This window comes from Poromitra crassiceps (genome assembly GCF_964638095.1).
Source record: "Poromitra crassiceps genome assembly, chromosome: 11".
Taxonomy (NCBI): Eukaryota; Metazoa; Chordata; class Actinopteri; order Beryciformes; family Melamphaidae; genus Poromitra; species Poromitra crassiceps.
Window position 1 is genome coordinate 46,564,133 of NC_139643.1, and position 25,072 is coordinate 46,589,204.

At 43.2% G+C, this 25,072-nt stretch overlaps 1 protein-coding gene across 2 annotated transcripts in view; it reads left to right on the forward strand.

Annotated features, from left to right (window-relative positions):
* atp9b (ATPase phospholipid transporting 9B) overlaps positions 1-25,072 on the forward strand; it is a 65,889-nt gene that overhangs the window by 7,992 nt on the left and 32,825 nt on the right. The window contains exons 2-11 of one of the 2 annotated variants that reach the window (XM_083646719.1): positions 4,617-4,790; positions 7,995-8,145; positions 10,540-10,653; positions 11,404-11,512; positions 12,628-12,686; positions 14,026-14,077; positions 15,949-16,043; positions 19,782-19,862; positions 22,437-22,512; positions 24,796-24,872. In XM_083646719.1, the coding sequence (XP_083502845.1) occupies positions 4,617-4,790; positions 7,995-8,145; positions 10,540-10,653; positions 11,404-11,512; positions 12,628-12,686; positions 14,026-14,077; positions 15,949-16,043; positions 19,782-19,862; positions 22,437-22,512; positions 24,796-24,872 (988 nt within the window). Of the gene's footprint in view, positions 1-4,616; positions 4,791-7,994; positions 8,146-10,539; positions 10,654-11,403; positions 11,513-12,627; positions 12,687-14,025; positions 14,078-15,948; positions 16,044-19,781; positions 19,863-22,436; positions 22,513-24,795; positions 24,873-25,072 lie in introns of those variants that run through there. The other variant, XM_083646718.1, reaches the window with a different exon arrangement.

Below are 25,072 nucleotides of genomic sequence, written 5' to 3' on the forward strand. Positions count from 1 at the left end.
TTTGTCCCTTCTAACTTGTGTGAAATAGGAGCTTTGTTATTGCATAGTGTATTTTGTGTGTATTTTTAGAAATCAACAGGTCCCGAGTTGACACACATGCACTCAACCAGAAATACAACACAATGATGAACATACAGTAGCTAGCTGTACATTACATACCAGCTGTCTTACTTACTTTGCCTTCAGGTGCTCCTGATTATTGACATGGAATTCAAGGCAATAGCATGTGTTTCCCCTACCATTCTACAGGCCTGGCGGGCCCACCAGGCCAATGACACGTGTCAACGTGTGTTGTTGCCTGGGAAACGCACATCCCATAATACAACTGTTCGCATCGCATCCCATAATAGTATGATGATACTTGGGATGCCATTGCGAACATAGATGCGAACAGGTTAGCTAAAAGTTTAGCATCGCCAGCGAGGGCCCCCACCGTTGCGATCGGGGTACGTTTCGAAATCCCTCCAGGCCTGAAGATTTTTCTAGGGGAAACACAATGATATAATACAGTACTACTTTAGCTTTACCCTCAGCTGTTGACTTGGCTTCTGTGCTCTCAGCCTCCTAGAGTTCACATCTCGGCAACTTGGGTATCATTAGAAAATACCCACTTTCCCAGTTGTATATTCTTTGTTTGTGCAACTTCATTTGCACTTTATTTATATCAACATTTCTGACTCAAATGAGAAATGATTTCCAGTGCTTCTCCACACATCCAAGAGCCAGTTCTCTCCATATCTGGCTGATTTATGATGCGTTTTTAAACCTTCATCCAAGGTTAAGCCGTGGCAAGATAGATTATTATTATTATTATTATTATTAGATGATTATCATTATTTACTTGCAACAGTTTCCTTTTGTTTATTTAGTACATTCGGCCCAAGCGTATTTAATGAGCTGTGTCCAAACTGCAACAAAGTGAAACACATTTGCTTCAATGATTATGCTTGGGGTTATGTAGGGTAATTTTTTTTAAGGGCAGGTTTGACTCTGGCTGGCAAACAGCAGCTTAATTGCATGACTGGCCATTCATCAGAGAGTTTCCAAATAGTGTTATAACCTACAGAGAGAGCGAGCAGGGGGTTTTAGGCAAGGGCAGAGTGACACTGAACTCCAGCAGCTGTGCTACATATTTAAAAATGGGCTTTATTTAAAAAAAAAATGCATTCTTAAAGGGACAGCTCACCCAAAAATTCAAAATGCATATTTTTCCTCTCACCTGCTATTTATCTATCTATATCGTTTTGGGATAGTTGCCTGAGTTTTGTAGATATCGGCCGCAGAGATGTCTGCCTTCTCTTCAATACAATGGAACTGGATGGCACTCGGCTTGTGGTGCTCGAAGCACCAAAAAAATGCATTTGGAAAAACTCAACAGCAGTGTCTCTTTCCAGAAATCATGACCCGGTTACTCAAGATAATGCACAGACTTTGTTGTGAGTAGTTTCATGTAGGCGGGTGTAGTTCGGCCAAAAGAAAATAGTTCCTCCATGAAACTGCTCATAACAAGGTCTGTGGATTATCTTGAGTAACGGGGTCATGATTTCTGGAAAGAGGCATTGCTGGTGAGTTTTTCAAATGTATTTCTTTGGCCCACAAAATGTTATACGGCTGGCGCGCGAGAGGGGTAAAACCGCCGATATATCTCAATGGGCTGACTCACCAAAGGACGGTGCTGCGGCTCTAAACTACAGGTTTGGGGATTCTAGAGCAGAACACAAGACGTCTACTCAGATGTGCGTTTACTGCGGTGGTTAAATCCCCGATCGTGTCTGCCTGGGCTCGGCTAGCAGCTAAATTCTAACTTTGCTGAATGGATAGAACGGGGGTTTTTACCCCACCCTGACCATGCCCCCAGCCAGGCTGAGCCAGCTAACCCAGCGTCTTATGACGAGACATGGCCTCAACCTATGGATAAATAACACTACAGGTGAGAGGGAATATATGTATTTTGGATTTTAGGGTGAGCTGTTCCTTTAAATAGCTTTAGAATATACAGTACATTACTTTAGTGTATATATTTTCTTCTGGATAATAATAGACTAGAAATTCCGTTTCAGTAGTTGGGTATGCAGAACCAATCAGGCATGTGTGTGTAAGACTTCCTTAAAAGCAGGTAGAGAATAGCATGGGAGCAGAGTGGAGAGTGGCGTTGATCTGACAGTAACCAGGAGAGCAGCTCTTCCATAGTGAACCTGATATCCCCTGTGCTACTCATTGTGGTCTGGCTTTACTTTGCCTATCTATCACATGTAGCTTTGTTGCACGGAGGAGAGTGTTAAGGCTTTCACTTTATTCCAACATCACAGCATTAGGAAATCATTTTCATTTATTATTACGTTATCCAATTCAGGTGTCTTTGCTTCAATTGTCAGCCGGAGTTTTGTTTGTTTTGAGGCGAGAAGTTTTTATAATAACCCCATTTTTACCTCTCTTACACTATTTGGCTATTTGCATTGTTCTTATCATAATACAGTATTTTTTTTTAAATCATAATACAGTATTTATCGTTTTGCTTCTGTGTGTTATCGTCACTGTACAAATAAACTAAAGGACGCTAAGTGTAGCTTAGCTTCTGTTTCTTGATGGTGACTTTGCCAATATTGTGACTGTGAGGCTGTGTGTGCTGTTAGGCTGCAGACTTTCTTGCTTCCTCAGAAGGGCCTCATGAATAAGACATTACGTGCTTCTCAAGAGTGTTTCTTTAAAGATGGCTGGGTGATGTGAATGGGAAGGTATACTCCACTCTCCACTACAGTACTTACTGACGGGGCAACTGAGCCAACCACTCAGCCTCTTTCATCTAGGCTTTCCCTCAGTGTTTCACTCCCACCCAAGAACATTCTTTCATTCTTGACTAGGGCTGTGAATCTTCGCTGGCCTCATGATTCGATTCGATTACGATTCATCTGTCAATGATTCGGTTCGATTCCACGATGCATCTCGATACAGCTCAAAGTATCGCAGCTCCAAGTATCAAATCCTCAATTTTCTATATTATTACTGCACCTGGCTACTTTTTCATCAATTAATACAAGCAGTCAGATAAATATCAATTCCCTTTTTTACTTAGAAAGTGCTTTAAAATCTGAATGTCAACAGAAATTTAAATGTCTGTTGTGTCAATATAATGTCTGAATCAATATAAATGATTCAACGATTCATCGGTCAACGATTCGATTCGATTCACACGTCCGCATTGCAATGCATCAATTAAACGATTAATTTTGACACCCCTATTCTTGACAGTGAACTTACCTTAGAAATGTCCAAATGTGCCAGTCTTTGGTTGCACACGCCTGTATGTATAACATGTACAATTCAGGATCCGTGTTGATTAAACACAGAGAAACCTGTAAAAAGGCTAGATAGTGTGTACAACACATATCTTTTTGGGTGACTTGTGATGTGCGGTTATCTTCATTCACCTCACAGGATAATGAGGATCTGGCATCTGTTTCTTCACACTGAGCACTTTATATGAGCTGGAAGAGTTGCTGTATTTGCAGAAATGGCATGTTCTTTTTCCTCGTTCAAAACAATGAGCACCGGTAGTCACAAGCTGTAGTAGGGCTGCCCCGTTGTGAAAACTGTGGCTGATACCGATAACCGATATTTACCGATGTCAATATGACGTTTCTGTGATAATAACATTTTATACATACTTAAAAACACATGTAAACACTGTGGATCTGAAAAAAGTAATGTCTTTCTTTAATTAGAAAACATTTGGAAAAGCCCATAAATCTTAGGCTGCGTGTCCACTTAGCTTCTTTTTCTCCGCTCCAGCAAGGTGCACAAAAGGCATCCACTGCAGACAAGCGCTGGGTCATAAAAGCAGTATGGATTATACCGGACATGTATTGTAAATATCTGCCATCTGGTAAGCCTTGCTTGTTCGACAATGCTGTATTGTTAGTACTGCTAGAAGTGCTAACGTTACGTTAACCAGGTGGTTAGTGTGGCTGGTAAGCTAGCAGGAGACGTTATCATCTGCTTCTCCTCACAAAAAGTGCTCCAGGCAGTGCCTTTTCCACTCCAAAAAGACGCTGACAAACGCTAGGTCAACACGCAGTCTTAGATTTACCACATTGGTTCCTCTCAATAGGAACATTTTGACCGGTATTAACATTGTTGTTATTTTGCTCATGGGACCGATACGATATAAAAAATGACTACCATCGTCCGATACTGATATGATTGCGATATTAATATCTTGCATCCCTACTTAGTGGCGAAGCGGCAGGGCCACTTATTGTATTTTTATTCTTCTTCCTAGGAAGTTGGACTTCCCATGCATGAAAATAAACCAAACTTTCCTCAAAGGTCCAGTCCCATGCCAAACTTCGTTGGCGAGAATTTGGCGCCAATAGTCCTGATGGTGGCGCTACAGCGACCGTCTAAAGTTTCAACCTTTGAAAATGCATAACAAATCAGGCATAAGTGCTAGGGCTTTCACTGATGATGTCATCAGTGATGTCATCAGTGGTGTGACATCACTGATGATGTCATCAGTGCCCGGGCCACGACTCATTGCTGCGCAGCAGCTATCATTCTTCCAAGTTATTATTGTTGAGCTCAGTTTCCTCATATTGCACTGTACTCCTTCCTCACAGATACTCTCTAGAAGATGAGGCCTCTAACCTGGATGAGATGCCCCTGATGATGTCAGAGGAAGGCTTTGAGAACGATGAGAGCGACTACCAGACCCTGCCCCGGGCCAGGGTCAACCAGAGGCACCGAGGCCTTGGCTGGTTCCTCATGGGGGGCTGGAAAGTCCTCTGTGGCAGGTATTAGTCTAACATTTCATTATGGTTCACATGTTTTATTTATTGACTTTTCTAAGAGATAAGAGACGTACAGGTCAACATCATAGTCTCATGTAGCTGCTGGACCCTTTTCTTCACTTTATCTTGGCTCAGGACAAACGTTTTGAAAGAGGAAAAGAAAAACTTAATTTTGGAACCATTGTTAAGAGAAACACAGTTTCCAGGAGAGTTGCTATTTCTTGAACCAATCACAATTCTCATGCCAATGTTGCCTCTGCATCAGATGTGGGACAGAAACGGTGACTGGTGTGAAGACCAGGGATGTGGGAAAACCCAACTAAATCACAAGCAGGAATCACTATTCCCCAGTGAAACACTCTTGGAGAGACTGCATACAACATGTCTACAATATCCCATCAAATAAATGAATATGAATTTTGCAACTTCTCCAAAACATAGGCCTCTAACAAATCACGGGGAGATGGTAAAAAGGCAAATGGCATCACTTCAAGTTTTAGTGGAAAATGTATGTTCAGCGCAGCGTCCAAGAATCGTTGCCAGGTCAGGTATTTTAAGAGGAAAATAAATACACTTATGTAATGCATTTAATCTTATACAGTAAATTACTACACTACACATGAAAGTAAGCTTATTTTATGCCTATAGATTAGAGTTACAGTATTACACTTCACTTCAACCTTTAGTGCAGTTTGCATATTGTCATTCTGTAAATGCCCGTGTGTGTGTGTGTGTGTGTGTGTGTGTGTGTGTGTGTGTGTGTGTAGTGTATATTGTCAGTAAGTATGCCAGCGATGATCAGTTTGGATTTCAAACGCACCGGTAGCTGTGCATGAAGTGCAAAGAGAGGATAAGGGCGTGTTTTTGTGGTCGAGTTCCCCCGATGCGCACCATCAGTCCAAAAAGATTTTCACCTAATAATGAATTTGACAGGGTTTGTCCTCTAAAAATGCCCGTTTGTGTCCATCAATATAATATCAATATAAGAGAGGAATATTTGTTCATGCCGGGTCAGATACATCGGTGTAATAATAACATTTCGCTGCCCAAAAAGTAGCTTTTATCGCTATATGAATTTGATGGAATATTCCATTTTCAGTGTCGTTCTGTTATTAGTGATGCATCTCCAGTTAAACCTGCATATTGATTCCCCCCCTCACCCACCTCCACACCCCCGCTAATGAACAAATGGGATTTTCCACAGCTGACCAGTTTGATGCTTTCCAGTAATTTTCTGTGTGCTTAGCGCGGGATTATAAAACACAAATAATTCACGCTGAATAAGCCCCGACTATTCAAATGGCGTATTATTTGAATAGCATTCATTTGCGCAAATAATCGCTCTTATGAATCTGGCCTCGGGGCGCGTGGAGACCGCAAGCGTCGAGGCCAATATAAACAAGACTTTTTTTTTTTTTACCAACGTGGATTTATTTTAGTTTCATGTTTTGCCAACTTGCTTAAAAAGTGGGGAAGCCAAGGCGATCAGCATGACGGTGTACACACTGACGTTCTCCCCTCGTTCCCCCCAGGTGCCAGTTTAGGTCAGGCGCACATCAAGCTACTCTGATTGTAATTCCCCCCCCCCCCCCCCCCCCCCCACACACACACACACACACACACACACACACACACACACACACACACACACACACACACACACTCACACACACACACACACACACACACACACACACACACACACACACACACACTAGACTGTTTGCATTTCATGCAGATATACTAGATAAACCCCAACCTAACCATGAGCAGGTTGAGAGAATGTCAAATTATTGTTTTGAAAGTCTTCACTAAAGTAAATGTGAGTGAGTCAACCCGCTAACCCTCTCATCTCTTTTTCTCATACATTTTCAAAAATGATAAACGCATATCAATATGAACAATATTACAATATTAATAGGGTCGGCTGTGGCTCAGGAGGTAGAGTGGGTCGTCCACTAATCGCGAGGTTGGTGGTTCGATCCCCGCCTCCTCCAGTCCGCATGTCCAAGTGTCCTTGGGCAAGATACCGGACCCCAAATTGCTCCCGATGACTGCGCCAGCACCCTGCGTGGTAGCTTGCCGCCATCGGTGTATGAATGTCTGTAAGTGAATGTACCTACCGTACTTACCTACTCATTGTAAAGCGCTTTGGATAAAAGCGCTATATATGAATTCAGGCCATTTACATTAGGAATATATGATATTTGCAGTGCTGCTTAATAAATGTGAGGTAAAACTAACTGAGACAGACAAATGAGCAGCACATCATGCCCTCAAAACATCTTGCTGTGGCTTTTGAGGTGAACTGGCTTTGTGGAGCTCTGAAAGTCTCTGACTCCCACAGCATTGCCGGGGGAGTTCCCTCCTGGAGAGCCACTAATGTTTTCACATCCTTTGAAGCACGAGAAAGAAACTGCTTCCTCGTAAGATTGTGTCCAAAAAAAAGGCTGGCAGATCTGTGCAGCTCACTGACCACCATGCTCTCTAGAACATGAGAAGACCTGATGATTTTCTTATCATTTTAATTGAAGGCATCTTTACTCAAATCCCTTCTCTCATCATCATCATTCAGTGTACTCACTTCACTTCCCCCTGTGTTGCGCTTCAACCTTGTGACTCTTATCTCATCAAGTTTAACCTTATTATCCATTTAGGAAATTAATCCGCTCCCTCGTGCACAAAACATACGTACACAGTAACAATAAATCATCAACAACAACATCATCCACAATCATTTGGAGCAGAATCAGAGGACGCCGATTCCAAAAATTCATGAGCCACATTCACTATTTCAGGTCCATTTTCAGGTCTTTAGAGTAGAACACAGTCTCCCAAATTTCAATGTTGTACCAGTCAACTAAAGTTTTAGAATAGAATATAGACGGTTTTATCTAGACAACAAAAACATTCTAAATTGAACCCCCGCTCACTTCCTGTTGCAGTGTTTGCTATGGACATAAAAGAAAAAAAAACATTCAAGTGCAGGACTGACCATTCCGTGAAAACCGTCTATACAGCTGAGCAGCGAAAACAAAAGTAACGATGTCGAGTGAATATTTCTGCAGTTTGCCGAATGCTGAGAAAAAGGAAGTGCTGTGAGGTTGCGCTCTGGTGAAAACCGTCTATAGGTCCAAATAGTGTTTGGTTATGGGGCCAAAGTGGTGTCTAAGGTTTGTTCTTCCCATCACTGTCTCCTCCTCTCAGCTGCTGTGACTGCCTGGCTCATACGTGTCGGAGGAAGAAGGAGCTGAAGGCCAGGACCGTGTGGCTCGGCTGCCCCGAGAAGTGTGAAGAGAAATACCCCAGGAACGCCATCAAGCACCAGAAGTACAACATCTTCACCTTCGTGCCTGGGGTGAGCTGGCTTTCAGAGAACGGCTTAGACAGTGATACTCAACTGGCGACCCGTGGGCCACATGCGGCCCGCGGGTGCCCCCTGTGTGGCCCGCGATGGAATTGCAACAGTTACAGTGCACCTGAACGCAACATGCAAGATACCCGCTGAATAAGTGTCCAAATGTTCATGTCATTCTGGCCAATACTCCACTTCTGTTATAGCATTTCAGTCTGGAATATGGACTATCTTTCAATAATCTATGATTTAGCTGCTAAATTGTCAAATACCGCCGTCTGCTCGCTACCCAGGCACTTATGTATGTACTTAACCTAACTAACTATCCGGTGTGCACAACATTGTCAGACTGACACCCCAAAAACCTACAATCCGCTACAGAAAAATGTATATTGATTGTTTATTAACTGGCCCCTGGCCTTCTATCATTTCACGAAAGTGGCCCCCGGGCAAAGCAAGTTGAGTATCCCTGGTCTATAGCTTGCGCTAAGCTAACCCATCCTTCCTCATTTTAATCGAATGTTTCAATCTCTTATCTTTGTTCCATAGTACTTATGGTTTCGTTGATTCTTTTCACAGATTAGTAGTTAGTAAAGTACAGTACAGTAGTCTTGCACTGTTTCTGTTCTAATTGCTAACTGTTCCCTCTGTTCATTAAGCTGAAGGTTTACTCTGTAGGGGACGTTAGAGATCCATCAGAGTTACTTATTAAAAAGCTCCGTGATTAAGAGGCCCACCTTTTGCCCAAGCCATAAAATGTCAACTGTCTCTTCGAGACGTAGATATTCTCATCGATAGCGAGCCAAACGCCTCTGTTTCTCTCCCTCCACCTTTGAATTATTAAATACACACAAATTGAGTTAGCAGTGTGCATTTTCCCCCTAAAGGTCAGGGGGTCCATTAACTACATTGATCCCATTGTCTCTGATAATCTGTGACTAGATGTTCCACTCTCATTACTGCAAACATTATTCAAAATTTGACCTTAGATGAATAGCCTGTCGCTTTCTGCTAAAGGTCTCGCCGAGGAGGAGCACTAGAAAAGCCAAAAAAGTCCCTCTGTTAGTGAAGTGCCCCTCGATACATCACAGGTGACACTGTGCTATAGAGCAGTGGTTCTCAAATGGGGGTCCGCGGACCCCCAGGGGTCCGTGGCACTTTGCCAGGGGGTCCGCAAAAAGTTTTCAGGTAAAAAAAAATAAAAATGCTACATGTTACTTATTCCTTCTCAAACTAGCCTACTTCCTACGGTGCTAGTCTATCAAAACATCTTGGCTGTCATTGATTGCGTTGCATAGTGGTTTTCTGTAGGCTACTGTTGACAAATTGTGATATTGTAAGTCGATTTGGACAAAACAAAAGCGTCTGCTAAATGACGTAATGTAAATGTAATGTAATTTAAAAAAAAAAGTCAAGCACATTACCGTGGAAACAATTAAGCTTAGCCCAAAATCACAAATCAGAATGAGGGGGTCCCCGGTATATTTTCTATCTTGTAAGGGGTCCTTGGCTGAAAAACATTTGAGAACCTCTGCTATAGAGACACTGCGGAGCGCGTCGTCATTCAGAAACCACGCCCAAAACAGGCGTCCTGGCGTTCTCCTATGTCACATGTTGCACACAAAGATCATATATACGCAAGATGAACACTCCAACTTACTTCCTTGACAGCGAGATCCACATTTTTCTTCTCGCCAATTCTCAACGGCTTCCTTGTTTTGCTCGGGGACTACAAAAAAACTTTAATTGGTGATTTTTTTTTACATTTGTTGTCTGCGCAGCCCCCCCCCCCCCACACACAACAGCTTTTAGCTATGTTTAATTCAAGGAAAATGACGCTGGTGTATGGCAGTGAATGGAGAGCTGTCCCCCTTGATGATGGGTGTGGCCTATTTCATGCAGTGTCTCTCTAATGTACGATCCTGAAACAATATCTGATCCGATCCAGCTCAAGCAGCAAGTTCTATCAGGCAGATTGGGGGCGTGTTCTTCTCTCGCTTCATTCATTCTGGTGCTGATCAGTCTTGAGTGTCCTTTAGCCTCGCCCGGCGCCGCTCAGGAAGTACCGCCCCCTCCCCCCCCCTGACATTACACCAAGCCTCCCTGCCAAGTGAAATCCCTACTAGCCCCGAACGTCATCTGTAAGACAAGTTCAAAAAGTCCAACAGTTTCCATTAGGTTAATGTAAAGGTAACGCCGTTAAGTTGTCTCTTTTTTCCGCCTTAACGGCATTAAGCTGTATCGTTGTTCCCCCTCGGCACATGTAACCCATCCCGACGGCTTTGTTGTTATGACTGCTGGGACGCGTCCCCGTTTGTCTTGCCCTGGCAGCTGTCGTCCTCTTTGACTCACCTTGCTGACATATATCACTCAGCTCTGTCTCCTGTCCCCTCTCAGGTTCTCTACCAGCAGTTCAAGTTCTTCCTCAACCTCTACTTCCTGGTGGTGGCCTGCTCCCAGTTTGTGCCGTCGCTGAAGATCGGCTACTTGTACACGTATTGGGCACCTCTGGTAAATGCACTTTAGTTGTTTTTTATTTATTTTTTATTTCTAGCAGTAATAGTTTTGGATGATATAGACTGATGAATATCAACGTGCGAGGAACGTCAATACAACACCCACATTATTTTCTTAACCAATGTTTGTGTCGCCCTGGAGACACACAGTACCATTCAATGTCAAGTTCTCATGTTTGTCAGAGGAAATGGTCATATATATATTTTTTGTCCCTAATAACCTCATTGGAGAGTAAACTCCGCCCCCCCCCCCCCACCCCTCCAATTTTCTCCCCAATTATACTTGGCCAATTCCCCCCTGCTGTCCCGGTTGTTGTCCCACCGATCTGGGAAGAGTTGTAGACTTGCACATGTTTCCTCCGATACTATACTATACATGTGCAGTCGCTACTTTTCACCTCACACAGCGAGGAGTTTCACCTGCAGGATGCAGCGCGTGGGAGGATCACGCTATTTCCCCCCTAGTTCCCCTTCTTCCCCGAACAGGCGCCCCGACCGACCGCACTAGTGCAGCGAACCCCCCCTGGCTTCCCACCCGCAGACATGGCCAATTGTGTCGGAATTGTGCCGGAACATCTGACCAAGCCGGAAGTACCGCTGCCCGGGAATGAAACCCGGGCCCCCGCGGCGGTTAGGCGAGTGCGTCTACCCGCGTCACTGCTGTCACTGGAGGGTTTGTAAGGCACCTTTCATTAAGGCGCGATGACAATGACGAATCTGTGCTGTGATGTTCTTTGTCACCCAGGGCTTTGTGTTAGCCGTCACAATGGTGCGGGAGGCCGTGGACGAAGTGCGCCGCTACCAGCGGGACAAGGAGATGAACTCCCAGCTCTACAGCAAGCTCACAGTGCGAGGTGAGGCGCGGGGGGGGGGGGGCGGGGGGAGGTGTCATCCCTGTTCCTCCTCATGCCTGTAAGCGATTGCTGACGTTATGGTATCGGATATTTCGGTGTATAGTCAAGCTTTCCCCATGCAATTAAGAGATGACACTCCACTGGGTCTACACTTGTAAGAAAGGTCATCCTTCTCGCTGTATTTGCATTGATTTTTCTCTCTCGGATTTCTCAAGACTGTATGATCTAAGATCTCTCCCCGTGTTGAATGTGTGCTAAATCCCCTGGTGTGATATCCGTGACCGTGGCGGAGGATGTCACTTTCACACCCAGTGTGCACGTGTGCATGCATAGACACCGCTGTGTGTGTGCTTGTGTGTGCGTCTTCCTGCTTCAGCACTGTACCAGAGATTTCCATCCGCCATTTATTTTTCCATAGACATTTTGTAAAATGCTTATCAAAATAGTTTAACTTGTTCAAAACCAAACGGTTCAGATATATTTAGAAACGGGAGAGACCACGTAACATTTCACTCGGACCAAACTTTTTTTTTTGTGGATTTAAAGAAAATATTTTTTCAAAGTTTTTTTTTAGTTTTGGTCAGAGTGAAATGTTCTATGGTCTCTCCCGATTCAAAATATAGCTGAACCATTTGGTTTGACCAAGTAAAACTATTTTTTATAAGTCTATGGGGAAATAAATGGCGGATGAAAATCTCTGGTACCGTGCTGAAGCAGGAAGTGACGTTCACTTTGGCTCTCAATAGAAGAAGCAGGGACATAGCGCATTTTTCCTGGCTATAATTGAGAGTGACCCTATGTGCCAGTGTTTTTGTCTCCGACTCAGACCAGAGATCAAAACAGAAGGGTATTACATTTGCATGGCCACGGGTAATCAATCTGTCAGTAATTGAGGGAGAAAGAGAAAGAGAAGAGAATAGGAAAAACAACTTTGTGGTTTTTAGAGTCAGCATCATTTTTAAGGGCCAGAAAATCAATAATACTTGCATTTTATTTCACCACTGCTCAAGAATTCTGAGCACAATTCTGAGAATTAGTATGCCTGTAAAAAGTGAGTTACTGTCTGTCAGGAGTCGATCACACATTTTTCTTCATCAAATCTGTTTTCTCCACAGGGAAGATTCAAGTGAAAAGTTCTGACATACAAGTTGGAGACCTGATCATTGTCGAGAAGGTGAGGCTTTGCTATTTTCTATAGATGACTTTGCATCCAGGAATTGAAAAGGCATCACTTTTGGGTGCAGGCCAGGGTTACCATTTGTTTGATTTATATATCCTGAATATCTAATTCTTGGCCTCCAGGTTAAATTTCATAATAACATAATTTTATTTCATAGGCAATAGACAAATTTGAATATATATCACCTACACTTTGCTGCAGCCTAAGCACTATCAAAAGCCATTAAGAGGCTAAATAGTCCCATTTTAGCCTAGTCCAATTAATTACAATAACCTGTTATTTTAAACCATCAACAACCCCCATTACTGGTATTGAAGCATGGCCTGACTGGACTCGGCAATCTATAAAGTGAGTTAATCACTTTTGATAAGTGCATAAATGCAAAATTCTTGTAGTCAATAAAGAATTAACGTTACCACTACTTTACTTGACTAACCCCACGTTGTTCTTTCCTCCTCCTTGGGGTTGAGTTGACATGAAGAGCGTTGCCGTTTTGGGAAATCAGTTTTCAGTAAAGCTTTGCACTTGCCTCTCTTTAAATGAGTGCTTTTAATGCTATTAGCTATTAGCTCTGCCCACAACAAAAAATAGTATTTATTTCAGGGTACCACCGCGGAGACCCGGGTTCAATTCTCGGGCACCAGTACCTCTGGCTTGGTCAGACGTTCTTACAGACACAATTGGCTGTGTCTGCGGGTGGGAAGCCGGTGGGCTATGTGTCCTGGTCGTTGCACTAGTGCCTGGGGGGGACTAGCGTGATCCTGCCAATTCAAACTCCTCGCTGTCAGTTCAAAAGAAGCGACTGGTGACTGTACATGTATTGGAGGAAGCATGTGCTAGTCTACAACTCCCCCCAGATCGGCAGAGGGGGCGGGACAATGTCTGGGACAGCAGGGGGAAGTGGCCAAGTACAATTGGGGAGAAAATAATATTCCGAATAATTAACCAATAAGTTTGAAGTAGACAAAATAACAAAATAATAAAACTGGATTTGAATGCACACAGTACACAGTGTTATCCCAGTTGTGCTACAGTAGTGCTGTGAATACTGAGAATAGGCTTTTGGCACTATGAGAATCCCACTCACCTGTTGGACCTGTGGTCTTGAGTTTCAGCCCGGCCAAGGTGAAATCTAGCTGCTGTTGGCAAGTGGACAAGTTACATTTCCATTACTGTGTGTTAGATAGACTTTAAAGAACTGCTTCTCCTTCACCCCCTGGTCAAGGTAGTGTGACCTTGTTCAATTATTCAGGAAGATTCAAATGGCCTCTGCCCCTACACTCCGTGACATTCCACCATTTTGACTCTTCTTTTTTTTTTATTCCTTTCGCAGAACCAAAGGATTCCTGCAGACATGATCTTCTTGAGAACATCGGAGAAGAACGGTGAGCAGAGAAAGTGTTTGTGTGACTGTGTTGAAACCCCTTCAATTGATGAATAAAGGTTAAACAAGACTAGGTCAAACCTAGTATATGGCTGGACCGTGTTCTGGCTGACCAATGGTGTAACTTTGTCAGTCAGTGACAGACATTCACGTTTATAGGGCTGGCCCCGCTGTTGCAGTCCAGCCAAAAAGAGCTTGACAAGCATATAATGCGCGTAGAGAAAATACATCATCAGAGAAACCACATCACTGCAATATTCTATGTGATTGACATGATTTTAGAAATGGACTGAATGCTACATGGTGACAAACTGTTGTGCCCTCTGAGGAACTGTCTGTCAAGCTAAGTTGAGTGAGAAGGAATATGACCCCCCCCCACACACACACACACACACACTTCCCGTCCTTTGACATCATCTGATCAAGGCGGCCCGTGATTGTTATGATTGATCTCACATTCTTTCCGTGACTGATGATGATGTCAATTCCGATTCATCAATGAGCCGCGTCAGATCCTGACATTGGGAGGAAATGTTCTGAGGACATCATATCCATCAATCTCTGATGTGCCAATATGCTTGGCAGGGAGCCGTTGATGTCTTTATGCCTTACACACGCACACACACACACACACACACACACACACACACACACTCACACTCACACACACGCACGCACGCACGCACGCACGCACACCCACACACACACTCTCTCACACACACACACACATACACACACAGCGGTGCACACGCGCGCACACCGCCTCTGTTTTTCACACACTTTGTCTTTTGCCCACACTCATACACACACGTTGATGGTGTTATGCGAGGAGTAGAGCTGCCACTGCAGCAGAAGGAAAGCATGAATCATGGTCGTGGTGCTAATGTTTTCCATCATACTTAACCCTCCAGGGAGCGTTTATAGCTGCCCTTTACCCCCTCTGTCAAATAGTTGCTCTCATCCATCAGTTTCCTGTGTAATATGACCTCCGATCAATACAGGTCACCACTGCTCAGCGTTTACTGGCCGCACCGCAAGAGCCACACAGTGAACTGCTTTGTCCACCACGCTGCGTTTGCTGGTGGCGTACTTTGGCTTTTGTCAATCACTTATATTATATTATATTATAACAGCATTTTTTATGCATACTACATGTCTTTTAATGATAAGTAATGTAGTAATGTATTTTAATGTATACATCGATCATACAGAAATGTGCACTTTGAATCAGGTGATTATATGCTATTCACATTATGTTCCAACACGGGGGTCAGCCAGTGACTTCCTATATTGTGTTTACACTTCCTGTGACAGTACAGTACTAGTGACAAGGTAAAACAGGAAGTCATAACACAACTGGGTAAAGTGGGCGGGGCTACATAAGGTGAATAGGCTACTTAATCTCTGATTTGCTTCAGAATGGGGCTGCAAGATATTGATAACAAATCTAATTGTGATAATTGTGTGTGTGTGTGTGTGTGTGTGTGTGTGTGTGTGTGTGTGTGGGGGGGGGGGGGGGATTTTGTAAAAAAGAAAAAAGATGTCAGTGTGCAGGATTTACTGAGTTTGAGTATGATGAAATATTATAGTTGATTGACTTCATGGACCCAAAGATGACTGTACCTGGAGCACCTAAACACCTTGTTCAGAAATACATTTGGGATGCAACTGTCTCTTCAGCAATTGATTGCAGCCTCTCTACCATTTGGAAATGGCAGACGTTCATATTGCGATTCCGTTTATAGCGACACAGACAGCAAGACCTCACCTGCAGTCCCAACAGAACATGTGCAGAACATATAAAAGTTATACTGTACAAAAGACTTGATAGCTTTTCTGTCTCTGCCTTCCCCCCCCCTCCCTCCCCTCCAGGTTCGTGTTTCATCAGAACAGATCAGCTGGACGGAGAGACGGACTGGAAACTGAAAGTGGCTGTGGTCTGCACACAGCGACTCCCGGCACTGGGGGTACGGTCGGTCGGATACGTTACGTCAAAGTGTATCTCGGGTTATATCCAACTTGCTTCTGTCTTCTGGCAGCTAGCGCTATGAAGGATGAGCGAACAAGCCAATGAGTGTTCCGTTATCACTAAGAGCATTGCTCATCAGGCAAAGTCGTCTGTGCTGTAATAGAGACCTAATCAGCAGTGACAGACAGCAGGAACCATCTCCCACCTGACAGCCAGCAGCTTCCTCTAAACTGGAGGTGATACTCAACACTTCACATTGAAGTTGAATTGATTTTTTTTTTGGTTGCCACTTAATGTGATCACAGAATTAAAGTTTCAGCGAGTCATTTGATGATTGAGCTGTAGCATCCATATAGGGTTTCTAGAGGCGTGAGGATGGAACGGCTTGTCTTCCCTTTTTAGTCATTATTCAAACCTGTTGCCAATGTTGTCATCCTATCAACTCAGGGATGAACCATGCTAGATTTACAGCTGATGATACCTGGCTAAAATGGGCAGTGTTGGTCAAGTTACTTTTAAAATGTAATATACTACATATTACTAGTTACTTTCATTTGAAAGTAATAAGTTACTTTACAATATTACTGTCTGTGTAGTACAGTAACTCGTTACTTATTCCACTACCTTTGCATTACTTTCACCAAAATAACAGCAGTAGCAGAATGACATCACCATCCCGAAAAATAATTTCAACCCTCTTGAAGTCAGTGTAAACCGTCCAAAATTTGAAATGTTATCCTTTTCCTTTGTCATTGTTATCTATAGTGATTATTTACATAAAACACACAATTTGATTAGGAAATGATTGTGTCTTTATTTAAATATGTGCTTTGATTTTAAAAATAATTAACTCAATTTGTAACTTGTGTTAACTTGACAAAGGAACTGGTATAATATTACTGAAATCCTATAAGTAATAAGTTATATTACTGAGTTACTGAGTTACTGCTAAAAGTAAAATATTACGTGTAATATGTTACTTTTGTAATGAGTTACCCCCAACACTGAAAATAGGGTATCTGTATTTGAGAATTTCTCCTAAAACTAGTATAGGAAACAAAGCAAATCAGTTTGTTCTTGTCTGATTGTTTTCAGTCGTAGATGGATGTTAGATCTAGTCCAGAAAAAAGTGGAAGACATACTCTCAACGTGTGTGAGCTCAAACCGATAGCCTGACTCTATAGTTTGTTAAAATTAATGGACCGGGTCAGAAGTATATTTTGGCCAACCAACACTTTAAAACACTTTTAATACTCAGCAGTTCTATCAGCAGTTCTTTCAGCTCCTGCAATAGCACTTAGCAATGGCTTGGATTTATACAGCGCTATGAGGTCATTCGAACATCCAGTAAATAGCCATGTGCTGCTGGATCGATCCAGCTGTTAACCGTAACCCGCGTGCTTTTATGAGCTTTTCATACTCAACATCTGTTTTTGTGTTGTTGTTATTAGTATGATTTATTAGTATCACATCGCTGAAGAGGAAGTCATATTGAGTAATGTAGTCATGTCATCTGATGATTGTGATGGTAGATAAAATCAGAGTGCTCTGTCATTTGATGGTTTAGTCAATCTTCCTCATAAAGTTTTTAAAACTGTGCTGTTCCCATCAAACATTCCCTGCATTCAGATCCTCATATCATCCGTCATAAACTCCTGCTCTCTCCACCGCTAAAGAAATTGAGTCCATTTGAGTGTCTTAAAGGAACACTCCGCCCATTTTCAACCAGCTTTGTATCATTAGAACATCAGTAGTATATCAGAAAACTAAACGGTTTTGAAGTCTGTCATTTAATTTGACAGTTATTGAGTGTTAAAGTGTGGACCAGGGACATCACTGGTCCACACTAACTCAAATTAATAACTCATTACTCAAATCAACTCTCAATAACTGTCAAAACTATTCATCATAACTAGTTTGACAGTTATTGAGAGTTGATTTGAGTTAATGAGTTATTCATTTGAGTTCGTGTGGACCAGTGATGTCACTGGTCCACACTTTAACACTGAATAACTGTCAAATTAAATGACAGACTTCAAAACAGTTTACAGTTTTCTGATATACCACTGATGTTCTAATGATACAAAGCTGGTTGAAAATGGGCAGAGTGTTCCTTTAAGCTCATCGGCCGGGCCCACGTCTCCGAGCGGGATGGCACAGTGTCTCCATGTCTTCATCTGAGGAACTTTACTCTCCACCGGGGGCTCAGTAAAATAATCTGCTACTTAACCGCTCGGCCCATGTTCTCACCAGGAGAACACTATCTGAGCATGACTGCCTGCTCGCTGCACCGCCCTGCCTGCCTGCTTGCCTGAATAATTTACTGTTTACAATCAATTGTGTTGCACAAGCGTGGTGTTAGATGCTGGACAGGTCATAGCTGCAGTCCTACTCGTTTGAATGACTGAGAGAAAAAAGATGACTAGAGGCTGATGATGCGTTGTTTTTTATTTTTTATGTCTTCTTTGAAGCATCTTCTTCGTATTTATATAATTCCAATGAATTCAGTTACTACCCATAACCTTGTTTATTTTACATTGAGACTACATGTAAAATACATTAGGTTTTACATCACCTTCATGGAGAAACTACATCTCTATAGAGAGCCAAAGTGAACGTCACTTCCTGCCTTTCTCCCTGTACCAACGTCCGAAGAAATACAACGGTGGTGAACGGAGACAGACGTTACTTTTTTGATCCCGTTTGAATTGAAGCACACGTTACATTTGTCAATTTAAAAGATAACTCTGCATGTCAAGAAAGTCACAGTTTGTCCTGAAACGTAACGTTTAGTTTTGTGAATCGACTACAGTACATCTCTCGTGTCGCACATTATACGTCACACCATCAACAACATGGAGTGGCGGGAGAGACGTCACTTACGCGACTGGTTGTGCGTAGTCTTTCTGATTTATAACTTATAGTGCCACAGTTTGACCACTAGGGATGGGTACCGAACTCGGTACTTTTACAAGCACCGACCGAAATACGTCGGTACTGCCCCGTACCAGTTCACATATAAACGAACGGTACCAAATTTCGGTACTTGAACGCAACTGAGTAATAGAAAGAGAGTGGGTAAACTAGAAATTCCGACGGAACCTTAAGGCAACACGGGAGAGCGCGTTACGTCAGTACGTCACTCTACCTGAAGGTCCTGAAAGCAAAACAGGACCAGCCGAAAGCGGTCCAAAAATGTGGCTACACTTTATCAAGATAGACTCAGACAACACTGGTTGCAACCACAAACTGCGACTTTCTCGACTTGCAAAGTTATCTTTTACATTGACAAACATGACGTGCGTTACTCCCGTGGCACAAATCAAACGGGATCAAAAAGGTAGCGTCTCTCTCCGTTCACCACCATTCATATTTTTCACACACTGATACAGGGAGAAAAACAGGAAGTGACGTTCACTTTGGCTCTCTGTTCTAAACTAAAGCATCTTAAAATGAATGCAACCTTAGATTAGCTTAAATTTATAGATTGTAAATATTTAAAAAAACATCCTATAGTAAAGAGTACAAAGCTTGTCACCACATCACTAAGACCAAATTTCAGTGTTATCCTAAAAATAAAAAAATAGAATAGGTGTGAGAATTCAACCCATGCATGCTAAGAGAATCACTCGCTGGGGGGTAATTTAGTTAAAGTGAGATTTGTGTTTTGCACTGGTTGGGTCAATCCTGAAGGCTTTTCTCTCTCCTTATCTGTCATGTCTCCTCCTTTCCTCAGGACCTCTTCTCCATCAGCGCCTACGTCTACGCCCAGAAGCCTCAACTGGACATCCACAGCTTCGAGGGCAACTTCACCAGGGTCAGAGGAGCTCGTTGACATATTTATGAGACTCGCCAAACAAAATCTCAAACGCACGCCGAGGTTTCTCCATGAAAAGGGAGTCGAGATCGACATGGGGCAGATGCGTATCACTGTAATGTGTTGACAAACGGCAACAATGGGGGAACTTGTGTGTGTGTCCATCAGGGCCTCTGGTGGTTATCTCCAGCAGGCAATGCCTCTTACATCACAGGCAGGTCCTCCCAGCTCCATCACCCACACCCCTCCTCCTCCTCCTCCTTGTTGCTCAGTGATTTTTTTTTTTTTTTTTTTTTTTTTTTTATTAATAGCAGATTAGTGCAGCCCCCACGGAGAGGGAGAGCTCCAGTACAAAGGGAGGCTTTGTGGGCCGTCTTCACTCTTGGCCACACACCAGGCTTAGTGAGCGAGCACTTCCTCCGCTCATTCATCCTCCGCGGCCTTCCTTTGCATAGCGTGTGCTTTTAGTCTGAGCAGGATGGGAGGGGACCAAAAAAAAAAATGGGTTCCCACAGAACCCGCAGCAAATGAACTTACCTATTTATGAGGGTTTCTTTTTTTTTCTTCTTCTTCTTCTTCTTGAGACGGATATTCTGGCTTTGTTTCTATACGCTCTCTGCTAACATCCGCCGCTGCCGTTCTGATTCTGAACACCGCGCGCTACGATGCCAATGTCAGAGCGGTCAAGCGTTCCGCGCGGCCCCCCGGCGCCATTTATTTTTCATGCACCTCCTCTTCCCATGTTTGAGTGGATTGACAGGATGTGGCTGCTCAGGTATCATAATTATCATATCAGGCAGGCAATTTGAGCTGGAAACCGGAGCCTCGACTCTGCAACCCTGACTCAAGCCATTTTCGTCGGCGTTCGTCTTTATTTAAGAGGGAGCGAGCCGGTAAGGAAGGGGGGCCCGGGTGAAACAAGAGGCCTCTCCAGGGGGTGGGGCTTATTTATCACTGAAATCTCATCTATGCGCTCGCTCTCTCGATACTGTTTTAAACAGGAGCCTCTATCGCCGTGCCAAATCTAGCGGAACGTATTGATAAAGGAGGCACTGTATTGCTGCACTAGGCCCGACTGGGTCAGGTGCTCGTGAAAAGGAATGGCACAGGGCAGAGCCTGGCCATGGTTCAGGTTGCATGCGTTCTCAATCCAGTTTCGTTTCAGTTCAATTCACTCCAGTTGAAATCTGGTTCTGTCGGGGGGATTTGGTTCTAGCGCTGCAACGATTAGTCGATCTGATTGGCAGAAAATTCATCGCCAACAATTTTTAGAATCGATTAATCGTTTAGACACATTTTTAAGTGGGGGGGGGACTAAAATTATCTCCAGCTTCTTAAATGTGAATATTTTCTGGTTTCTTTAGTCTTCTGTGACTGTGAACTGATTCTCTTTGGGTTGTGGGACTGTTGGTCAGGACAAAAGAAGACGAAGACATTTGAGGATGTCTTTTGGGCGAAAAGTGATCAACATTTTTCAACATTTTGTTAGGAACTAGTTCCTTTTTTGTCTTCCTGATCACATCTTTATTTAATGTAGTTAAGAGTTTGCTGTCATCAGTGTATGCAGTTGATGAAAATGAAAACGTGAAAGCCTGAATCAGGTTTAACCTCAATATTAATTTGATTTTGGGGGAAATTTATCATTGAGTTGCATTGATTGCCTTTTATTGTCTCAAACCAACATTCATTGCTTCCCAGTGTTCATTTTTTCCACGTCTGCTCCAGGGCTTTACATGCTGGTAGTAATTAGAAGTTGGCTGATTGTAGAAATAAATTTACAACATTGAGGTTTTTCCTCCAAGCAGCTCGTTCTCACTCACTAAGACGCTGCTTTGGACCGCTTGTTTGAGTGTGCCTTTGCTACACAGGAAATTGCCACATTAAGGGACATTAAAGTCTACTAACCTAAACAAATCAATGTCCGTTTGCAATCAACAAATATACAAGCAGTGCAAATACCCGACCATTAAAAAACGCATCCTTTGATTTTCCATATATTGAATATATTTGGCAGCCTGCTCAAGTAAATTAACAGCCGCCCTAGTAAGTTTTTTATATATATATATTTCCTATGATGCACTAAGCTAAATCCTGTTTGAATGTTAGCATGTTTTTGAATTGCACTGCCCATACTGTAATTATGATGCAGCACACGGTGTTAGCCAAACCGTTAGTGCTCACTTGAGTCACCACACTGGGCAGTGCCAACAGGTTCTGAATATAAAAGGCAACGTTTTATAAAGTAGCCTACAAAATATTTGAACGAAGTACCTCATTTGTAATCGGCTGTATGTTATAGTTGCTTCACAAAGACAGTGATAATCAGAGGCTAATCTAATAGCTGACTAATGTTATAATAGCTAGTAGAGTAAGAGATGTTAGTGCCTGAACAAAGACGAGATACTGAGCTCACTAAGTGTAATGGCAATGCAGTCAAACTGTAGCCTACTAAGATATACCGTACATGCAAAAAAGCAATAGGCTGGTAAACATCTGACAAAAAAGAGACAGACACAGCCACTTTCATACTCGCACTTTAACTTGCAATTTTTCTATATTTCGTTTTCCCTGTAGGAAGACGCAGACCCCCAGATCCACGAGAGCCTGAGTATTGAAAACACTCTGTGGGCCAGCACAGTTGTTGCGTCTGGTAAGTGAATGACAGCCGTGTTCATTTCCAGTCTGCTTGCATCTTGTCTTGAGATACAAGGTTTTTCCACTCGGTGCCATGCCTTGTAAGCACAGTGTATTGATGCCACACACAGCTATATAATATTCAATGTATGTGCTGTGTATGTAGAGTACATGTATAGTCTACTGCCCATTGTATGTTTTGGGCTTTATACCGTGAGGCTCTGTTAGGGTTGGGTTCCGTTACCCGGTTTCCGTTTTGGACCCAGTCCCAAGTTAGCAAAATACCAGGATTCATTCATCAAAAGTCAAATAAATCCTCTTATGGAATCCTTTGTCACCACTGATGATGTCAGTGTCATAATGGATGGAGGAGGTAGGCGTACATTATTATGACATCATGTCATATACGCCTACATCCTCCATCCCCACTGTGTTTGCCAACATGGCGGAGCGTTGAAGGCGTGGCCATACATCTCAAAATGAAATGAGAATTGCGATAAATAAGCACAGATCAACGCAGCAATGGGTAAAAGTTAATGAGTTTTGAACTTCTTCTTTGTATCCCCCCCTACATTTAAAAAAAATAAAACATTAGAAGGTGCGATAAGGGATTCGAATGGATTTAGATTCGATATTGGATTCAGATTAGATCAAATGCTTTTGAACTCCAACCCTACCTACAGTACAGTAGGCTCAGTTGTCTTTTTACAATGTGTACAGTAATTTGTAAGTATATTTCTCCACAATTGTCACCAATATAATTTCCTACACGTCACAGTTGATTGTGATTATTAAATTTGTATTATTGTATTATTAAAGTTGTGTTGATTGATGCCCACCCTCCCACCCCCTCCTCCTCCTGAACATTAAACCCGGGTACTGGGCTTGGTGTGAAACAGCTATCTGCACTTTGGAGAAACTCTTGAGATGTACAGTTGAGGTAATCCTCCCTGGCTCCAGCTAAGCGAGTCCCCACAGAAACGCTCGTGTCAGTTGAGAGTGTTTGTGACGCTCCCAGCGATGGCCACACCATTGATTTGCGGTGTGCCTCTCCCCCCTGGCCTGACCTTGACCAGAAGAACACCCACGCACACACACACACACACACACACACACACACACACACACACACACACACACACACACACACACACACACGCATTCTGACTTAGCCCCCTTACATCATCTCTGCTTGGGAATGTCATTGTCCCCCGCGAGCCTCTCCTTGGCGGACACTTGATAGCCTCGACAGTGGCGTTCTGGGCATTTTAAATGGGCCGGATCACCGCGGATCCACTGTCTGAGGAGGCCGAGTCCAGCTGTGACAAGAGAATGAGTTTGTTGGCATCTTTAAATGAAGGCCCTGTCGCATGCTGGGCCACATCTCATTTGTCACATTGTTCAGATTTTTCTGAAGTTAGAAGTCAGAGAGAACGATTCATTTATTACCTTTCTCATCAAGTTGTGTAACTGGTCTCTAATCTCTCTCTCTCTCTCTCTGTCCCTCTCTTTCTGTCTCTCTCTCTCTGTCTCTCTGTCCCTCTCTCTCTCTCTCCCTCTTTCTGTCTCTCTTTCTCTGTGTGTGTCTCTCTCTCTCTCTCTCTCCTAGTTTTCTCGTCATTCTTAACATTCTCTTCTTGCCACTCGTTTATAGTTTGGGGGATTTCAAAGCGGCTGTGTTTAAGTGTATTAATACCCTTGCTGCTCTCCCATTAAGCTCATTTAATATTGATGACTCATTAATCCTTGGTAATAAGGCCACCTTAATGAATGGGGCAAATAAAGATGGTGGCGTATCGATCGTGTTTTATGAGCTTCCATAGGCTGAAGGGCCGGGGAGCCTAAGCCTATTACAAGCCCTGTCTGTTGGCTTGAGTGGCAATGAGACAACAGCCCCAGCTACACCTTATTGTCTTCGTCTCATGCACTTTATCTTACTCGACCAAGATGAGTGCGTGTGTGTGTGCGTGTGTGCGTGTGCGTGCGCGTGCGCGCGTTTGTGCGTGTGTGTCTGTGCGTGTGTGTGAGTGTGTGGGTGCGTGTGTGTGTGTGCGCGTGTGCCTGTGTGTGCGTGTGTGTGTTTGCGTGTGCCTGTGCATCCGTGTGTATGTGTGTGTTTGTGTGTGTGTGCATGCGTGCGTTTGTGTGTGCGTGCGTGTGTGTGTGTGTGTTTGTGTGTTTGTGCGTGTGTGTGTGTGCCTGTGCATGCATGTGCCTGTGTGTGTGTGTGTGTGTGTGTGTGTATGTATGTGCAGGAGTTAATGAGCAGCATTACTTCCCTTGTCTCCCTCTCTGGCAGGCACAGTGATAGGGGTGGTGATCTACACAGGCAAAGAGACCAGAAGTGTACTGAACACGTCCTATGCCAAGAACAAGGTGAATACCTTTTGTTTTGTTTTGTTCTTTATGCAGAAAGAGAGAGAGTCTTTCCTATGATTTGTGAGAGGTGTTGTTCTGCAGATGCATTGAATGAAAGGACAATCTTTTATTGTTATTACATTTTTCTTTTCTTTTTCTGAATAACCGGGGATGTGATTAGCAAGACAACAAGTCATCTCATTAGAACAGAATTCGTT